The sequence below is a fragment of the Ylistrum balloti genome, unplaced genomic scaffold (genome assembly GCF_031769215.1).
Source record: "Ylistrum balloti isolate Yb309-2 unplaced genomic scaffold, AGI_CSIRO_Ybal_v1 Utg371456, whole genome shotgun sequence".
Taxonomy (NCBI): domain Eukaryota; kingdom Metazoa; phylum Mollusca; class Bivalvia; order Pectinida; family Pectinidae; genus Ylistrum; species Ylistrum balloti.
The window spans coordinates 66726-87157 of NW_026782761.1; the positions used below are offsets into that span (position 1 = coordinate 66726).

Genomic DNA, 20432 nt, shown 5'->3' on the forward strand with positions numbered 1-20432 from the left:
TATCATTACAGGTATAGATGATGGAGATGATGAGAGAGATGTTTTATCATTATAGGTATAGATGATGTAGATGATGAGAGAGATGTTTTATCAATATATTGTATAATGATGGAAATGATGAGAGAGATGTTTTATCATTATATTAAGGTATAGATGATGTAGATAATGAGAGAGATGTTTTATCAATATATTGTATAATGATGGAAATGATGAGAGAGATGTTTTATCATTATATTAAGGTATAGATGATGTAGATGATGAGAGAGATGTTTTATCATTACAGGTATAGATGATGGAGATGATGTAGATCGTGATATGTTGGTGGGTATTTATGAGAGGATAAGTGTGTCTGAGTTACGTCCAGGTGTTGATCATGTTACCCAGGTGATGAAAGTGGAGCAGACCATTGTTGGCAAGAAACCTGTAAGTATTCTGTAGATATATAGTGAGCTTATAATACCTTTGTTCAGACTTATCAGTACACTTTGGCTGATAGTATATATAAAAACGTCATTTATCCATTGTTATTAAAAATATCTTCCATAATGTTTTATGTTTTCCTGAAATTTATTCAAATATACAAACAGACACCATTGCAATAATATTTTCAGACATTTATTTTAAGTCCAAATTTCTAAAAGAAAGCTTTATGATTCAAACAAGAAAAAAAACAGAATTGAAATTGAAAACAAAATATTCTATTGATTTACAGCAACTTGCGCTATCCCATCGGCGACTTGTGTGTTACTGTAGACTGTATGAAGTTCATGATCCACAGAAGAAAGAGAAGATTGGCCTGCATCAGAGGGAGGTGTTTCTCTTCAATGATATCATCTTTGTAAGTGTTCAAATTCCATATGAAAATGACTTCATGTTTTATTGTTTTGTCTGCTTGAGAGTAATAAGAAAACGCTTTTCCTGATACAAAAAATGAGGAAATGGCGAGAGGCATGCCTGCTCCAATCACACTTTCATAAAAAATTTACAAGTTCTTCATTTCTCTGTCAAACAGTATTATAGAAGGCTGATTTTTTGCGTGGTTTTTCTATTCTCTTTTAAAATTGATGTATTGTCTTTAAACTGGAAAACTGATGATTTTTTTTTCTAGCTTGGTTACAACTTATTCTATTCTGATATGTAAAGAAAAAACTCAGGATAAAATGTATTTGTATACTTTTAGGTAACAAAAATCTTCAGCAAGAAGAAGACAGGTATTACATATGCCTTTAAGCAGTCTTTTTCTCTATGTGGTATGCAAGTATTCCTGTTTGAGACAGCACGTAAGTACACAAGTTCATTAAGTCATATTTTTTCCAGTATTCTTAGTATATTTTACACATTAGTTTACATTGAACTATGTGAACTGTTCTGATAACTTGTCATCTGTTTGCCATCTCTCTGTTATCCATTTTCCCATCTGTCTGTAGCGTGTTACTTTTCAGTGTCTTACTAAAATTTCAATTTAAATTCATTCAAGAGGTATATAGTTTTTGTCTTAGTGAAACAAAATTGTTATAAAATATCTATAAGTGACAAATATTTTAAAATTTCTACATATTTCTTACTGTTATTTCAAACTGTTTACATGTCTTTGTGTATAGTATTATATGAAATATATGTATGGCTACATGGATGAATGAGTTATGTCCCTTGCAATTGCTTGTAACACATTACCATATCGTGGTATTTTGTAATTCTGAAATTTTAATTTGGTGTAAAATTTTAGTACCAGCTGAAGTATATGATTTGACCCAATGTCATGGATATGTGTGTAAGGGTAGGGGAGGGGGTACTAGTATCACAGGAAAAACTGAACAGCAACAGATAATAATGGGCTTACAACCAGGCATGTGCTTATTGGCACATCAATACTCTAGAGTCTTAGATTTTCTGCAGTACATTTCCAAGGTATTCTAGATAGTTCTATTATTGATGTGTTACAAAGTAACACTGATACATTGTCTTAATAAACAGGGATTGGCATTTTCACGTTTAATTTTATTTCAAATAACAAAGGAGATACAGACCCTGTGTGTTGATAAACTTATTTCTAGCAGAGTTATGGCCCTTTTGATCCACTGATTTGATATATCTAATCTGTAAAATCAACACCAGTTAGTGCATATCCATCTTTACACCTGTAACAGCTGGGGACATTCCTTCAGTCATTTAGTTCAAACATATGCAAATTAGTAAATAGATAATAAACATCAATTAAAATCAATACAAACGATATCAGATTACCACATCAACAAGAGCTGAAGTTTACATCAAACAAATTCCTTCATTAACAGCTGCTTAAATGTGATGGAAAATATCAATTGCCACAATGACAGCTGTCAAAGATACATTGTGTTTTAATGTACATCCGTTTTCTCTGATAGATTATCAATATGGTGTCCGCTTGAACAACAGCCTTGATGGGAAAGTACTAATCACATTCAATGCAAGGAACGACCATGACCGGCAAAAGTTTGTGGAAGACCTTAAGGAAGCCATCTTAGAGGTGAAATCTCAGAACTGTATTCTATATCAAAGTCAAGGTTGTGTATATCTTTGTAAAAAAAAATTCAATGAAATGCAAAAAATACAAACTTGAAGTTTGGTATGATTCTGAATTCGATATATTGAAATAATAGTAGAAAAAAGAATTTATGAAAACTTTCAAATTTCTTTAATTGAAAACTAACAAACTTTTTTACCAACAGTCTAATGGTATGGAACAGTACAGAATTGAAGAAGAGCTGCAGCGTCACAGTGCCAAAAATAACACTATTGATCGTCACTACGCCAACGACGACTCCCGGGTACTAATGTACGAACTCTCGAAGCCATCTGATCCCACCTTAAATAGATTGTCTGCCCCTGAATGTGGTGGCTTGAAGAAGCTTCCCCTATCCAACTCTCTCACTGATCTGTGCGAAGGTACGCATGTGCATGTACTGCGTTTTTGTTATGTTTACTGCAAACTCCAAACTAAAAAGATCCATAAAGCCTATTTACTTAACATTGAATTAATAAGCTTGTGCCAGAAAACTGTTTTAAATATTTGAGCCATTAACGCTAGCTAATATTGCTTCATTTTCTATTAATCCTTGTTTATGTGCTTGATGCAGGTGTATTAATTTTATAAATAGTTCTTCAGATTTCCATAAAGTTTCTATAAATAACTGATCTGAAGCATTTAAACTAATTGATCAGAAGAAAATGTAAACAATCGGTTCCTTGTGACTTGTATACTATTACCTTTCACATTCAAAGTGATGTATAGTTATATTAGGGAATCAATTGAGATGTGTAGATCGTATTGCAAAGATGTGTCTTATATTGTCTGTATTACACAAAATATACAAAAAAAAATAACATGAAGGTCTGAAACAAGTACTGTTTCCAGTTGCTGGTGTAGAATTTAATATCAATTGTCTAGATTTGACAGAAATGGGTCACTGACTTTGTCAATGTTTTGTATGTCAGTAAGTTGTGCATGATAGATTCATATTAACAGAAGTCAGGTGAGCAGTTTCATTATGTAGACTATCAATTTTAATTTTTCTTTAGAATTAAGTAGTGATCTGTCATTCAATTGTACATGTGACTTGGAAGATACCAGGAATATAGAGTTGTTTTTATACAAGAAAACTATGTTAACTTGCCACTATTTTTTTCCCTAGATGTCCTGTTGACGGTTGGACTATGGGATAAAAGAAATATTACTGTGCAAAAGATTCAATGTAAAATTTTATATTACATGGATTGCACAGGGCAGAATATTATATATGTGTATATATAATTTCATGTTCATGGAGTTTGCAAAAATTATTTGCTTTTTTTTCATCATTTCAAATTTGTGTTCTTTCTCTCCCCCTAAATTTTGAGTTTGACACGGTCTTATTTGTTGTGACTTAACTATGTGCCTGTTGCTAGGTGATTAGCACTTGCACTTCCAGCTCACCTGGCTAAAAAACTTAGTGAGCTTAGTTTATGTTGTGATGCAATGTCCGCCTTCTGTTTTCAACATTTTTTAAAAGTCTTCTCTGAAATGGCAAGATATTTCATCCAAATAATATTGTAACCAATCCTTCAAAATAAGAATTATAGTTTATTGAAGGTCACCACACACCACCAATTAATATACTTAACAGTCCATTTACAGGACAATGTACATTAAAAATATTTATCATAGACCTTGTGATTTCTTATCACAACTGACAGACAGTATGAAAGTAGTTATATATTGTGTTTCCATGGAGACTGTCTGTAAAATTAGGTTTCTGAATACTTATATATAGTACAATGTAATAGTAGCTAAATGTGAAAGTAATATTAACCATTGAGTACAAAATTTTAATCTGTAATATTAAATGCCAGGTACAAAAATTTGCTCTAATGTTAATACATGTAGGAATAGAATCTTGAAGGGGATAAAGATAATTTTGTTACCAAACAATTTTAATAACAAACAAGTTACTTTGGTATTTCAAACCATAACCAAGAGAAACAAAGTCAGTTTTGCACATCAGAAAGTTCACTTTCAAGTTAAGATGTCTGAAAAATTGTATCAGCTATTAATGAAGCCGTAAAAAGAATGCCCCCTTTCTTCTGGCTAGACATGAAGCAGTGTCTATATATATATAGGAGATTACCTTTAAAAGTCAGATTATGAGGGATCAAGAGGGACAAGGGAGAAAAAACAATTTTATTTCCTTTTCTTTTCTTAATTAATACAAATATCAAATAATCATACAGAACAGTAAATCTTTTAAAAATTAGTAGGTCAAGGGAAGTAACTCTGTAAAGATAGTTCAGTGTTATACAAAGAATTATGGTACATTTATTTAAATCCGTGTGGAAATCATATATAAATCATATAATCCTCTAAAGATTCCTATGACCAAACTAGATTATCGTGACAAAAGATAAGACTTGGTGAGTGACACAAGCCTCATTGGCATCTTGCTTCGTAATCTGAGTTTTTCGTTTAGTGACTGAGATGGATAGTAAGCACATTTGATTCATTTTGTAATAATGATTTCGCAAGGCTGAAGTTGCATTGTATTTTTACAAATCAATTTGGAATGGGTTTTTTTTTATATACAAACTGTCAGCTTTGTGTGTTGTCTGTCTTGTCTAAATGTTGAGACATATATTTCTAAATCTGACATTTACAATCTTCCATCAGTTTCCGTGCAAAACTGTTTATCACTTTCATTTTCTCTGTTGAATGTTTTTTATACCACTTTCTTTGTCTTTGTTTTTATATTAGTATGATAATGTAATCATATTTAAACTTCTTATTCTAACACCTCAATATCAGGGATTTATATCAAACATTTTTAACAGTTAACATTTTACTTCAAAAATGAAAAATTTATACTCATTTTTGATAGGAAATTTGTATCCTAGTTTATTTGTCTTAGAGAACGAAACATAAGTCTTTTTTATTGAATTCCTAATGCTGATATAAAGACTATTATATACTGTAAATCAGTTGCATTATGTTATTACACAAACTTACCTTTTCAAACATATTTAGGAATACATGATTTCAAAAATGCTGATCTGGAAATGGCTTAAAATATGCGAATTCTGAGCTATGTAAGAAAACTGTATCATTCTAGACTCCGATATCAGTAACCAAATCAATAGGAATGCCATCCAGTGTTATTTTCTTAGAAATAATCTGGAAGGATTTTAATTTGTGAGTGACTCTCTCCGTATATTAATGCCAGAATTAATCGCTCACAAAATATACGTGATTTACAGTAAGTTATCTGAAGGCTGTTACATTGAACCTGTAGACATTGAACACAGTATAACAAATACATAAGCTATATTTTAAGATAATGTCAATTATCATCAACAGGCTACATTGATCCAAAGTTATGTATTAGTAGATTTACATCTTATACGAGATAAATCCCTGCTATTTTGGTTGTGTATTATTAAACAAATGCTGTTCTTGTAGATATTTATAGATATAGCTGTATTGATGTAAAACTTTCTGATTTACTTGAAATATTTTCATCAAGAAGTTTACAGGAGTATAACGTTACTACTAGTGTAATAAAACTTATGTTAACTGTTCTCATAGCAAATTTTCATATTACAAGCATGTATTTAAATCAGTATTATTGAAATTGAATATGTGTTGTCTTGATAGCAAAATTATATATAAAACATTAATTGGAATGAAGACTATGGTTAAATATATTACAATGATTGCCGTGATATATCAAAAATATATACCAAAATAAGAAATATATGATACCAACTACAAAATCATAACTACAATTATTGATATATCAAGAAGATTTGTGTTTGTATTTGTCTGTACAATATAGCTTCATTACATTGTATATCCTTTCATGGAGAAATTTTTCTGATCCCAAACTTGGTTATCCCTACATCTCATCAAGTCTGAACTCCTGTCTAATCCAGGTCCTGAGTAGTATGACATCTCCTCTAAAATGACCCCTGAATTTTATGACGTTTGATGTACTAGGCAATCCAATTTACAAGTATATTATTACATCAAGGATAATCTGATACCTGGTTTTCTTACATAACCAACTTTGTTTCTAATCTGACCCCTGAGTGATCTGACCTCTGACCCCCCTGAGTAATCTGACCTCCGACTCCATGAGCGATCTGACCTCTGACTTCCTGAGTGGCCTGAGGTCCTGTTTTAGTTAACATTAATGCTTTGATCTCAATGTTGATTAAAAACATTAAGTAGGATGCTTATACTTCTAATCTGATTGAAATAAACCACATAATGTCAGGTTGGACAGATTTCTCTGTGGGGTAAACAGCTCTCAAGTCATAAGTAAACATAACAATATACGAAACCAATCAAGCACAAAGTAAACATTTCTTAGCATGGCATTTCTGAATTCTTTTATATTTTAACTTCTGTTTCGGTCAGGGTGGACAGATATGGATTTCTGTCTGTTGTTATGTGAATGACTCCAACATTGCATTACTCAACATTCCCAAGTAGAATACACTTGTTCTTAAAAGTCGTCAGTATTTAAAAATACACTGGTTGTTCAAAGTCGTCAGTATTTAAAAATACACTGGTTGTTAAAATTCATCAATATTTAGATACACTGGTTGTTAAAAGTCGTCAGTATTTAAAAATACACTGGTTGTTAAAAGTCGTCAGTATTTAAAAATACACTGGTTGTTAAAAGTCGTCAGTATTTAAAATACACTGGTTCTTAAAAGTCGTCAATATTTAAATACACTTGTTCTTAAAAGTCGTCAATATTTAAATACACTGGTTCTTAAAAGTCATGAGTATTTAAAAATACACTGGTTCTTAAAAGTCATCCATAATTGAATAGACTGGTTCTTAAAAGTCGTGAAAAATTTTGTGATGATTTCACTGCCTACTTTATGTTAATGGTGTTGTGTTTATTTTTTAGCTCCAGGGATGAGGAGAGGTAGTAGTGGATGTTCTTTGGACAGTGGGGTGGTGAGTATATTTTTATCAGGTGCAGCGTGTATTTCACTGGACAGTGGGTTGTGAGTAGGCTTATATCTAGGTCAGGGGCATGTTTCACTGGACAGTGGGGTGGTGAGTATGCTTATATCTAGGTGTAGGGCATGTTTCAGTGGACAGTGGGGTGGTGAGTAGGCTTATATCTAGGTTTGGGGCATGTTTCACTGGACAGTGGGTTTGTAAGTATGCTTATATCTAGGTTTGGGGCATGTTTCAGTAGACAGTGGGGTGGTGAGTATGCTTATATCTAGGTCAGGGGCATGTTTCACTGGACAGTGGGGTGGTGAGTATGCTTATATCTAGGTTTGGGGCATGTTTCACTGGACAGTGGGGTGGTGAGTAGGCTTATATCTAGGTCAGGGGCCTGTTTCACTGGACAGTGGGGTGGTGAGTATGCTTATATCTAGGTTTGGGGCATGTTTCACTGGACAGTGGGGTGGTGAGTAGGCTTATATCTAGGTCAGGGGCCTGTTTCACTGGACAGTGGGGTGGTGAGTAGGCTCATATCTAGGTCAGGGGCATGTTTCACTGGACAATGGGGTTGTGAGTATGCTTATATCTAGGTTTGGGGCATGTTTCACTGGACAGTTGGGTGGTGAGTAGGCTTATATCTAGGTCAGGGGTGTATTTCACTGGACAGTGGGGTGGTGAGTATGCTTATATCTAGGTTTGGGGCATGTTTCACTGGACAGTGGGGTAGTGAGTATGCTTATATCTAGGTCAGGGGTGTGTTTCTCTGGACACTGGGTTGGTAAGTATGCTTATGTCTAGTACAGGGGTGTGTCTTGATGGATATTTTAATGGTGCGTATACTTATATCTAGTACAAGGGTGTGTCTCGCTGGGTTGTTTAATGGTGAACATACTTATATCCAGTGCAATAAAGGGGATCTGTTTGAATATACAAATTTACTTATCCTAAGAGTTTGATACTGACCAATGCAAATTAAAGATTTAATATTTTGATGTGTCATTTAAAAGTGAGTTCCTCTAAGTTAATGACAGTAATTATTTCAATATATTACCAAGAAGATCAAAATCATTGAGTTTCATGCTGACACAGGATGGCTGCCAGCCACATCACAAACTTCTTAATACATAATGTCAGCTGAATTAGCTGTAGTTCAACTTTTATATGATACTTGCAGGCATCAGGAAGCTCTGGTGGTGTCAACAGTAGTGGGGAATCCCTAGGGGCTCAGCATCCTCAGCGTTCACCAGCCTCACGAGCACCCTTTCTGTCGTCACAGGAACACCGCGGGGTTCGACCAAGACATCCTAAAACCTCCGTCGTGTATCTACATGGGGCTGGATCAGTTCCTGAAGGCACTGAGGTGTGAATGGTCTCCCTTACCAGCTGTCATACCTTGTTTTCTCTGAGGCTAGCTACTTCAAGCCAAGTATCAGCGAGAAAGACAGATCAAGGCTGAATGTTACAATCTTGCTATGTTGATGGTGTGATGTCTTATCAGTGTAAAATTCCAATCCTCAACAATAGATAGGTAGAAAATCTCCCTGGGAACACATATGATAAATGTTTATCATTACCAAGCAAAACAAGAATGGAGAAAATTATTTTCTAATATGACTCTTTAGGATGTACTATGTTCAAGATGTATCAAGCAAACTTATTCTTATTGATCAGGAGGTGATTCTTTGTAAAGTATGCATAGAAAGCATAGGGGCTGATATTTGAAAATATTAGAATTTAAAAAACGTTTTGCTACCTTAAAGGGTGGCGTTTCAATTTACTTTCTATTTTATTCATAATCTTTTCTTGGATAAAGTAAATTGAATTTAAATCAATATTTAGATTACTACCGCTGCACATATTCTCTACTTTGCCAAAATCATTTGTAATGATCATTTGATTAAAAAAAAAGAAAGTAACAGCTGTCTGTGATATGGGCTAGCACTTATATGTCATTATTATTAATGTTTTAAATTGTCTCAGTAATTGGTCTGAGGAATATACAATTTTCATGTACAGAACGTGCCATGGTCAGTGTCAGTTAGGTGCTTGAAACTTTATTAAAAGTCGGCACAGATGATGTTTGCTAAAGAGCTGAGAGTTTTTTTCTATATAATATTAACCAACATCTGTAAAGGTTTTGGAAATGGTATTAAAATCTGAAGTATTTCTTGTAAACAGAGCAATTGAATCAAAATTTCAAGATTTGAGTTGTTAACAAAATTCTGTTGTTTTTATGAAAAATATATATGTTAAATTTAAAATGACACATGAGAGGATGAGGAGGGTATTTTATTCTTGAATAGAGCTTATTATATAAAATGGAAGAATTTCTGCTGAATTGAGAGGATCCATTGAGCGATTGTGAATAAATTCCTGGAAGTGTACACATATAGAAAACATTTGACAGGTACCTGGCACTGTTCCTTGGGGATGGCATCATTCTATACAAGAGAAAGCAAGATCCACATTGAAATGATGTAACAATATTATAAAAAGTTGATTATACAAAAAAAGTATGTACGTATCTACAAAAACCTGATAATTAAAATGTGTATACAGTTTGATACACATGTGATGTAGTTTTAGCCACTCGTTATCAATGGTACCTGTCTCTTGCAAATCTACAGCCTGTTTGTGTTGTCTTGCTCACCAAGGTATACACGTTTATCTGACCTTACCTGTCTTTACCTGTGTTGTGTGTAATCACAATAGTGCACAGGTGTGTCAAACCTCACATGTGTTTTCTGTGATCAGGACGTTGATTACAGGTATCTAAACTGTATTTTCCATGTTTGTATTGTCTACATAATCATAAACAACAGGTATTGTACCTATATTTACCTATTTGGTATACAGGTACCTACTATATGTAAGGGATGATTAATTACCATGAGTGCTAAATGAGACAACCCCTTTCACAAAAATCTCGGACTTGAGGAAGTACTACTACATGCAGTACTTAAACAGTTATTGACTGATACATGAGCAAACAGTAAGACTCGATACTTGCGTGGGACCATGAACTTTGACTCAGACTTTTAGTGCTATTGTTAATTGACTCAGATGTGAGCATATATTGACTCGGAATGGCATGAGCCAAGCTAATGAATATTTAGTCTACTTTGAGTCAAGTATGGAGGCTATTTTGTCCTGGCCATGTCAACAGAAAGGAAAGTACTAAAACAGTGTATATTTATTGGGCTTGATGGCTAACAAATTATCCACATATTACTGAATGTTTAATTTAATGTAGACCAATCGTTGCTCGTGATAAACTGAACAATATTTAAGTGTTCTTCTTACTGTTGGAGAATTTATAATGTGTGGATAGATCTGACAAGCCAAGGTGGTAAATTTAGTACAGTTTCATGATGAAACAGGGATGATGGATCCTATACCATATATTAAGTTTTGTAGGTTTGTGAAGATCTGAGAAAAGAACCTTCGAATGTTTTTCCTGCTAATGATATTACATGTATTTAGAAACTTACGAAATTCTATATTAAGTTAAGGTCAAGTCCGAGATTCTTTAATTGGATTGGTCCACAGATTCCAGCATGTGTCAGTGAAACTTGACACTGACAACATCTGTTTAATATAACCGGATATCCTAAAATATTGGGTTTCAAAGTAAATCAAACGTGTGTGTAGGAACACAATGTTTTAACTATGTTAACTTATGCAAATCTGTTATTGTAATAAGTTGCTGTTATTGGCTGGGTACTTGGATGTCAGTTTGCTGTGTTCGTGTTGAAATGAAGTGTTGCGAGGTTGAAAAGTGTTTCGTACTAGCTGGTACACTAGAACACACTCTAGTGAAGTGGCGATTTTTACAATTCTGATACCCACAATATGTAGCAGACTTTAAACAACGGATATGTTGTCTCATCAAATGAGGCTTGTAATTAGTGTATTCTTGAGCTGTAAACAAATATGTCACGTAAATTATTCTGTACATAGATATCAGTTGTTTATAAAGAATTTGAACAATGTAGTGTGAAAATAAGGCGAGACAATTCTTTATAACCAAGAAAAATTGTTCACTATTAGAACTAGGTATAATACAGATAGAAATGATTTTGTGTAATGATTTTTTGTTTGAGAAATAACATGTACTTTACAATTGCCTGTAGCTTTACAGAAAGTTAAAATCTAGTAAAATCTAGATATTTGTGTAAACCACGTTAAGAATTCGGAGGTAAATATACTATTGTATAAGACATGAAACTACCATGGAGTGCAACCTTCTCCAAACAAACCAATAACATGGTTCTGAGGTGATAGACAAAGCAGACTGTGTTTTGTGTTGAGATCCAACACAAATTAACTGTACTAGATTTTGTTACCTGTGGTATGTACTGTGATAGAAGTTTGAAGTGATCTACTCCAACATAACATGATATTCAGACAATTGAGTCCCATATCAATCCTATAAAATTTAATGTGAGACTGTTTAGTGAACATTTAACTTTTCTGTAAAGCTCTATGGAATTAGCTTCTCTGTGTGTGCTGATGGTAGTTGTACAGGGAGTTAAAAGTTATTGATTTCCTGCAGAACTACTTTGTGTGTGAGGCATGAAATGTGAATATGTACAGAGGACAAATGTGAAAAGGAAACTCCAATTGTGTTTTGAGGGAGAAAGACTGTAGTTAAGGAGAGAGACTTTGTGTGATTTTGGGCTTGTGCAACCAAACTTATACCCAGTAAATAGGAACAATTATAAAAATAGTAAGATATATGTACCTTGTAGTGATTCATCTTAACTTGAAAAGACAAATAATGTGTGAATTGTGTTTGTGTGGAAGCAAAATAATATAAGACCAAAATAATTTGAGCAATATTGTTTTTTTCTCACCTTATATTTAACAATATCATATATTGTTACTTGGTGACCTTGTACAACAAAAGAAATGAATTCATGGTAACTTAAAAAAAATAAACAAGAAACAAATCCTATCTGATGTACCTCTTGTTTTTTATATAAGTAGAGGAGGGTCCTCAACTCTTCATCAAATATAATGAGACTTCGTACATAAGGAGCCCAAGTGACCTAATATATGAACATACCGGCATTCGGAGGATACAAGTTTAATTCACTTGTTACAAGTTAACCCAGCTGCTTTACATTTTTGTAGTCGTGATTTATATCTCAAATTACTGTGATTGTAGGCAATTTGTAGGAGGTTATACAGGAAATAGACAGTAGATTATGTGAAATTACCACCTTACATTAAAAAATGGTTAATTTGTTTTGGTACAAAATTGACAGGTGAATTACTGGTAACCACGTGATCATTTGTTGTATTGAACATGACTAGTGAATCAGGGAAACATATTAAATTGAATGAAAATCCATCAGATGCATCTGAAGAAAAGTGACATTCTGCAAGTGCCAACCATAGGCTTTCTTAAGTTTCAAATTGTCCACGAAATGAAACGTGCACAACTGAGGACGGAGTGAAACCTCCAAGTGGAATGTTATAATTATTCATCAAGTACATTGTACACAAATAACAATAACAAACTAACTCCAAGATGGCTTTCTCTCAGCAATTTTGATTTTCAGAAACTTCCTCCTGAACATGGATAATAGGGAGCAAATGCTAGGCTACTGAGGTAGATCCCTTCATTGATTCAGGATATAGCAATAACAAACTTAACTGTCAAAATCCAAAAAGGTCCATTTTCAGCCATTTCACTTTTCCGATGTGTCTCAAAACGGACAATGCACAACAAAAGAATATAGGGAACCAATACATGAGAACGATCCATCGAGTTCTTCTCACGAAATAGAGATGGATGATTTTTAGGCTTCTGATTGGTGGCCAATTTCTTTACAATTGTAAAATTGAATGAAATAGAGTTTACAAACCACAACAATCAAAATACAAAAAGACCACTTGTCGGCCGTTTTTTTTGGTTTTTTTTTTTTTTGTTTTGTTTTTATTTTGTTTATCAGGCCCAAAAATGGACATTAGCAGTTCAGAGGTGCTTAAAGGAACCTACATTTAAATCTTAGTATTTGTCAAGAAATATTGATAACAAAAACTGTTTAAGGATGGTTCCCCACTGTCATGCTTGTCACACTGTTGGCTCCAAAGACTACACTAAATTATGATTTTTAAAATTAAACAAGGACTCAAAATATTTTTTCATGCATCTACCTTATAAGTTGTGTGTTTGCACTTGGAAATGATATGTAATCATCTTTATGTATTCAAACGAACAACACCAAGTTTTTCAACTTCAAAACGATGAGAAATGATGGAGTACTCTTACAACAAATAATAGCACTTTCAGGAATATTTATCAAATATAACAATGAAAATATCGCATTCATGAAAACAACGCACCAAACATCAACAGAAACAGAAATTCATATTTTTATGAACAACCATGTACAAAGACACAGTTTAAAAAATATAAGTGCTGTTGATGGACACGAAAGGGACGCCAAACATTTAAACTTAAGAAAAAAACTATATTCTAGAAAAGGTCATTTGAAGAATGAAAGGTCATGTTATAAATTTCAGATTTCCAAATATCTTTGGAGTTCAGTTTTGTCCAGACCATGAAAAAGACTTATTCAGAACACGTAATCTTCCTGGGGTTTTATTCTGAAATCTCGGTTTATGACTATGTGTCAAAGGAAGTCAATAAGATTTTTTAGACTTTTTTTCAATTTTGAGATATCAAAACAGAGCAAAGATTTATGGCAACAAGTTTCCTATCCCTCTGCATACACATTCATATAACTCATATGGGTCTTTGAATGAAGATAGGAAATAGAAAAATTAGTACATGTATATCTACATGACATTGAGCAGACGACAAGTTACATCTAAATATAAGCTGACAGACATTATTGAGTAGACGACAAATTACAGCTAAATACAAAGTGGGGGACAGCACTGAGTGGGCGACAACTTACAGCTTAATATAAAATGGGGGATAACATTGAGCAGGCGACAACTTATATCTAAATATAAACTGCGACACGGCATTGAGTAGGCGACAAGTTACAGCTAAATAAAAACTGGGAGACAGCATTGAGTAGGCGACAACTTACAGCTAAATATAAACTGAGACACGGCATTGAGTAGGCGACAAGTTACAGCTTAATATAAACTGGGAGACAACATTGAGCAGGCGACAAGTTACAGCTTAATATGAATTGAAAGACAGAATTGAGCAGGCGACAAGTTACACTTAAATATATACTGGAAGACATCATTGATTAGGCGACAAGTTACAGCTAAATATAAACTGGGAGACAGCATTGATCAGGCGACAACTTACAGACTGATATCAACTCGGAGACAGCATTTAGCAGACGACAACTTACAGACTGATATCAACTCGGAGACAGCATTTAGCAGGCGACAACTTACAATAGACTGGGAAAAATAAATGTTTTAATGATGTCATTACCTGAAATTGAGTAAACTCCTTGGTCTTTACATCCGACTTTCCCAATTAGAAGAAAAATGACCAATATCTCTAGTACCGGTGACCATGAATTCCATCATTTAATCATTGCCAGCTACTCGAATCTGTGGTGACGCTTCCAAATTTGCCGAAGTTTGTATGACATATTTTGGTAAATAGTTCTATTCTGGTGAATGGTTAAATACAAATATTTCCCCCAGCTAATCGAGCTACATACAATAAGATCAAAGCCATTTAACACTGCATGTCTTCTATCTAGGATGATGTTAGGATAGCCCATGTATATTTGTCGCAAACTGGCGGCTGGGAATCATAGGATAAGGATCAGGCCAAACAAATGGACAAAATATACAGGAGAAATATAAGTCACAGCAGGCAGTTTAAAACACTAATGTCCCAGTCTCGAATGATACACTTGAGACAACATACAAATAATACAACTTTTTCACGGATAGCTACCTTACTCACAAACAGAGATGCAGCATATCCCTCTCCGTTACCTTGCACATATCTCCCCGAGTTTGAACTGGTAGGCGGTCACCATAGCTGCCCCGTCCACTGACTCCACTACTGACAACTTTACTGGTAAATGTTTAGAATTAGTTCGTATATGTATTTCTAACTATGACATAACTATCCGTCCGTCGGATATACCCTGGTATCATTCTGTTTTACGTAAACATTGTCAGATTCGTGAAAGACTTCGGAAGAAAGCTGACAATGTTGGTAATTTGAAAGATAGGAAAAATTACGATGTTTTATAGTAATCTGGAGTCAAACATTCATGAATCAAGGAAGGATAACCCTAGTAACTTCTAGAAAATTCTCAAAACTTCATGTCTTCTCAATAAAATTACTCCCTCTCCTGCATTATGTCGAACATAATATTCCAAGTGTTGCTTATAATGATCAAGAAAAGACTTACAGTGGCGTAGCGTCCGTGCATGCTTGCATGCTCAAGCATGCAAGAATAAAATTCGAGAAAACATGTTTTCTTTTTCTTGTTTATTAATCTATTTCCATAATGTGCATGATTCTTTTCTCGCGATTTGTTTTATATACCGTTGCGACGATATATTCCGGAAACTTTCCAGGTTTCAAGTTTACTTTTATAATACCAGACACACTTCCGTAACCAAGTTAACAAGCGCTTACATTTTCGAGATCATGTCGAAAAAGATAGAAGATTTTTTCAAAAAGGTTCCAAAGTCTGATGTTGAAGAGTCTTCGTCAAATATAGCCGAATCGCTTCCCGATGACAAATCAGACCCAGTCAAACTTCAGCAAGAACTAAAAGAAGGACCATGTTGTGTTGACCTAGCTTGCGAACAGTTAACAGATCAAATAAAGAAGAAAGTTTTGTTAGAGTCCTGGGATCAGTGGCTCGGTTTTCCCTTTCCACAAAGGTATTGGTTATTCGCAAATGAGAGTTTTAGAGTTCAGAAGGTTCCGGGTTCGAGCCCGGTCTTTCCCCATTCCTATAGTATTTCACAATTACTGTAAATAATGGCCTAGATATATCTAATATCATCACAAAGAAATAAATCGTCAACTAATAGAATTGTGTTACAAGTGTCTATACTATAACATCTATATTAGAGATATTACAGATAGGAGGCAAAATGCGCATACACACGTTACACTAAAAACACATAATCTTATGCGTGTTTGTATTAGTGTTCTGTGCCTCATATCGGTATGTTTGTGGTTGAAATGTAATATACGGCTGTTTTCTACATTTTGTTTCAAATAATCAATTTAACAGCATTCGCCATTTGTTAAATATGCCAACTTGTTTCTTTTTCGTCTTATGAACAATTTGGGTCATATAAGAATACTTCTTGGAATTAAGAGAACAAAAATATGCAGCATTGAACTCAGGATCTTCTGAACACTAGACCGTCAGTTTAAGCGATTAAGCCGTCTGGTCACCGGCAATCCCAGTTCATTGACAGTTTCGTTACCATTACCCTAAGACATATTGTTTCTGTTATTCAAGGGTATTGTTAGCTCTTTTTCCACTACCCTATGCATAATAAAAGGTAACGATGATTTTATGAGCTTTTGCATTCATTAAGGATCATAAAGTACAACAAAATATGTGTCTAAACTACATGTATTGTAACAATACAGTTTCCTCATACTTATGGACGCTTATCGATAAAAAAATCAATGCTCTTTTTGTGTAGCTTTTTAAAAATATGATTTCAATAGATAAATAGAAAGGGTGAATTTAGATTTTAAATTCAGGAAAAAACATATCTAAACTATATGGATTTTGAAAAGGGCTGTAAGGATTTTGAAAAGGGCTTTAAGGATTTTGAAAAGGGCTTTACGTACGAGTTGAAACTAAAATTCAGCAGAAAAGTGAGTTAACGTATATAGAACCCGTCTGATGAAACATATATGGTTCATGATATAATACATGCTACTTCCGTACTATATATGCAATTTTAAAAGCGTTTTTCAAATAGATGATTTTACGTTGTTACATCATGTATTTGTACATGAAAATCGCTCAATAATTCTACATGCCACTTGCATAAAGATTTGTGAGCATATCGAGTTAATCAACTAGTTTGATAAGTTTCATATTGCATGCTACATAGTCACTAGTGTAAGATTCTATTTATCACATACTAGGTATTAATGAGAATATAAGCTAATTCTCAGTGAATGTGATTTTATATTGATGATGTCGTATTCGGAATGTCCCTTTTGACTTATGCTCGGTACTTTTGTGTTTACATGTACTTACATACCAGTGTCTTTCTATTTCAGAAAAGTACATGGCCGCGAGAGAAGATTCAACTACACCTGGTTGAAAGAACATCCATGGATGCGCTATTCCGTCTCCAAGGATTCAGTTTATTGCGTGCACTGCTTCATATTTGGAGATAAGTCTGGAAAGGAGAGGCCATTCAGATCTCCAGTAGATGACTGGATCAACCTTTCCACTTACGTCAAGCGTCATGAAGCAGAGAACTCACCTCACCATGGCTGTCAGATTTCGGCGGATCATTTTATTGATATTATGACTGGAAAGGATGACTCAATTGTATCAAAACTCGACTCTTCTCACAAAGCAGATGTCAACAAAAACAGACACATATTGAAAAAGATAATCGAGGTGTTGCTGCTGTGTGGTCGGCAAAACATTGCAATCAGGGGGCACACTGAAGAAAAGAGCAATTTTTGGGCAATTTTGAATGTTCTGTGTGCAGATGATCTTGTGGTCCAAGATCACATCTCCAACCCTAACGCGCAGTTAAAGTACACATCTCCAGATATCCAGAACGAATTAATTGAAATACTGGCGTCTCATGTCACCAAAGCAATTACACTTCGAATTAAGGAGTCACCGTACATCGCCGTTCTTGCAGACGAATGTACAGACAAATCTACCAAAGAGCAATTGTCTGTCTGTGTGCGTTACCTTGATACGACAGAAAACGGTGAAATATGTGTTAAAGAAGACTTTTTGTGTTTCATACATGTTAAGAGCATTAAGGGGGAGGACTTGGCTCCTGAAATCATACAAGCTCTTCGGAACTTTGGCCTGGACATTGCAAAATTAAGGGCTCAGGGGTATGATGGGGCATCGAACATGTCTGGAAAATTTCGCGGTGTACAGGCAATTATAAGACAAACAGCTCCGCATGCCACCTATGTGCATTGCAAGTCGCACCAGTTAAATCTTGCCCTTGTTCATTCCTCTTCCCAAGCCTGTGTACGGACCATCATGGGAACGGTGCAGGATATCGCTTTTGCTTTCGATTATTCAGCAAAGCGCTTGCAGTACTTCAAAAATGAGCTCCTCGGTGACCAAAACGCCAAAGATCAAATGGAGTCTAGGACCAAACTGAGAACACTGTGCGAAACGAGATGGTCTAGTCGTGCTGATGCCTTACACACGTTCAAGGCTTCATTCAGTGTCATCGTTAGTAGTTTGGAGGCGTTGAAGAACGACGGAGATGACAAAGCGGGTGGAAGATTGGCAGCAATTTTGAGGTTCGAGTTTATCATTGGGCTGGTCGTTACTGAACACATCCTCAGCGGCACTGTTGCGCTTTCCAACCATCTACAGTCAGTAGACTGCGACCTTATGGAAGCCGCCACTGAATGCAGGACTGTAATAAGTATGCTCAGAAATGAACGAGCGGATGATGATGTTTGGAATGAGCTGTTTGACCAGGCTGTCGGCGTAGCCGCAGAATACGGTATTCAACCTTGCGTCCCGAGACAAACTGGACGACAGCAGCAACGTGCAAACTACCAGATACCCGACCCAAGGCAATATTGGAAAGTTAGTCTGTTCTTGGTTTTTCTTGACCATTTGATCACAGAGCTGGAGACACGGCTATTGGATAGCGAGGGTAGATTCAAAGCAGAGACGCTCTTCCCACGTAATCTTCAGCAACTCACTGACGATATTGTCAACGCAGTGTTTGATGCCTTTGAAGTAGACCTGTCCGACAAGGCGTCTTACCTGACGGAAGTTCGGCGATGGAGAACCAGATGGGTAGCCATTCCACTAAAGGACCGACCAAGAGGTCTCTGCGAAATCCTGGATCGGACAAGTCGAGATCTATACCCAAACATTAGAAATATCTTTAGTGTACTTCTCTCAATGCCGACATCGACTGCATCAGCCGAACGATCTTTCAGCTCGATGAGACGAATTAAGACCTACCTCCGGACAACAATGACGACAGAACGGCTGTCTGCTCTTGCTGTCCTCCATACCCATCGGGACACTCAGGTTGACATAGATACTGTCATTGATGACTTCGCGGCAGCAAAGTCTCGAAAGTTGCAATTCGTTTAAACCAATACCGGAGGATCAGAATGATGTCTTTTTGTGGTAGATAACCACTTTAAAATTTTTCGTAACTTTTTGATGTTTCATGGTACAATCTTCCCTTAAATCTACGTTTTAGATTGGTATTGTGTTGTATATTTCTTTATCTCATCTTTTGTATCGTAAAGTTGTTTTTGACAAATGTGAAAAGTGAGATTAAAATCTTTATAATCTTTATATATGCTGGTCTTTTTAATAATTTCGAATGATTACAATGCTGTAATCAAAATACCTTACGCCACTGACTTAAGTACTCAATAAAACCTTTTTTGCCATATCCAGTATTGATGATTCTAATACACCCCCAAGCATGCAATTGTTTTTATTTTACATTAATAATGAAGGCCTCGCTACGCCATTCTTTTTTCATCTAGTCCACTTCTTCCAAAAAAAAAAACAAACCTTATTTATACTAATGTACCGCTTACGTTCACTAATTTTCATTGCCAACTTGGAGTGTTTTTCAGTAGTGACTGCAAGTGCCATGACCATGTTCAACATACTATAAAAACAGCTTCTTCTAAAGTATCTTCTTTCACATCCATCCTCACTCTTTTTTTTTTTTTAATTTTTATTTCGGAACCAGATCGATCAAACAGACAAAACAAAATAATTCCCCACCCCCACCCCCTACCTGCGCGAAA

At 35.0% G+C, this 20432-nt stretch overlaps 2 protein-coding genes across 5 annotated transcripts in view; both read left to right on the plus strand.

Moving 5' to 3' along the window:
* LOC132562584 (IQ motif and SEC7 domain-containing protein 2-like) overlaps window positions 1-12434 on the plus strand; it is a 77672-nt gene extending 65238 nt beyond the window's left edge. For 3 of the 4 annotated variants that reach the window (XM_060227331.1, XM_060227332.1, XM_060227333.1), the window contains exons 7-13: window positions 284-423; window positions 713-838; window positions 1181-1280; window positions 2385-2506; window positions 2709-2925; window positions 7428-7477; window positions 8652-12434. In XM_060227331.1, the coding sequence (XP_060083314.1) occupies window positions 284-423; window positions 713-838; window positions 1181-1280; window positions 2385-2506; window positions 2709-2925; window positions 7428-7477; window positions 8652-8843 (947 nt within the window). In that variant the 3' untranslated portion in view covers window positions 8844-12434. The remainder of the gene's footprint in view (window positions 1-283; window positions 424-712; window positions 839-1180; window positions 1281-2384; window positions 2507-2708; window positions 2926-7427; window positions 7478-8651) is intronic. The other variant, XM_060227335.1, reaches the window with a different exon arrangement.
* Window positions 12435-16094: 3660 nt separating this feature from the next.
* LOC132562589 (zinc finger MYM-type protein 1-like) lies at window positions 16095-19755 on the plus strand. The gene is made up of 2 exons (XM_060227341.1): window positions 16095-16333; window positions 17709-19755. Exons 1-2 carry the CDS (start codon window positions 16095-16097, stop codon window positions 19753-19755), a joined length of 2286 nt encoding a protein of 761 aa, XP_060083324.1.
* Window positions 19756-20432: the final 677 nt, after the last annotated feature.

Coding starts and splice junctions, on each gene's coding strand:
- LOC132562589 (XM_060227341.1), top strand. CDS start 16,095: ATGTCGAAAAAGATAGAAGATTTTTTCAAAAAGGTTCCAAAGTCTGAT. Junction 16,334..17,708: donor GGTTTTCCCTTTCCACAAAG/GTATTGGTTATT, acceptor TTTCTATTTCAG/AAAAGTACATGGCCGCGAGA.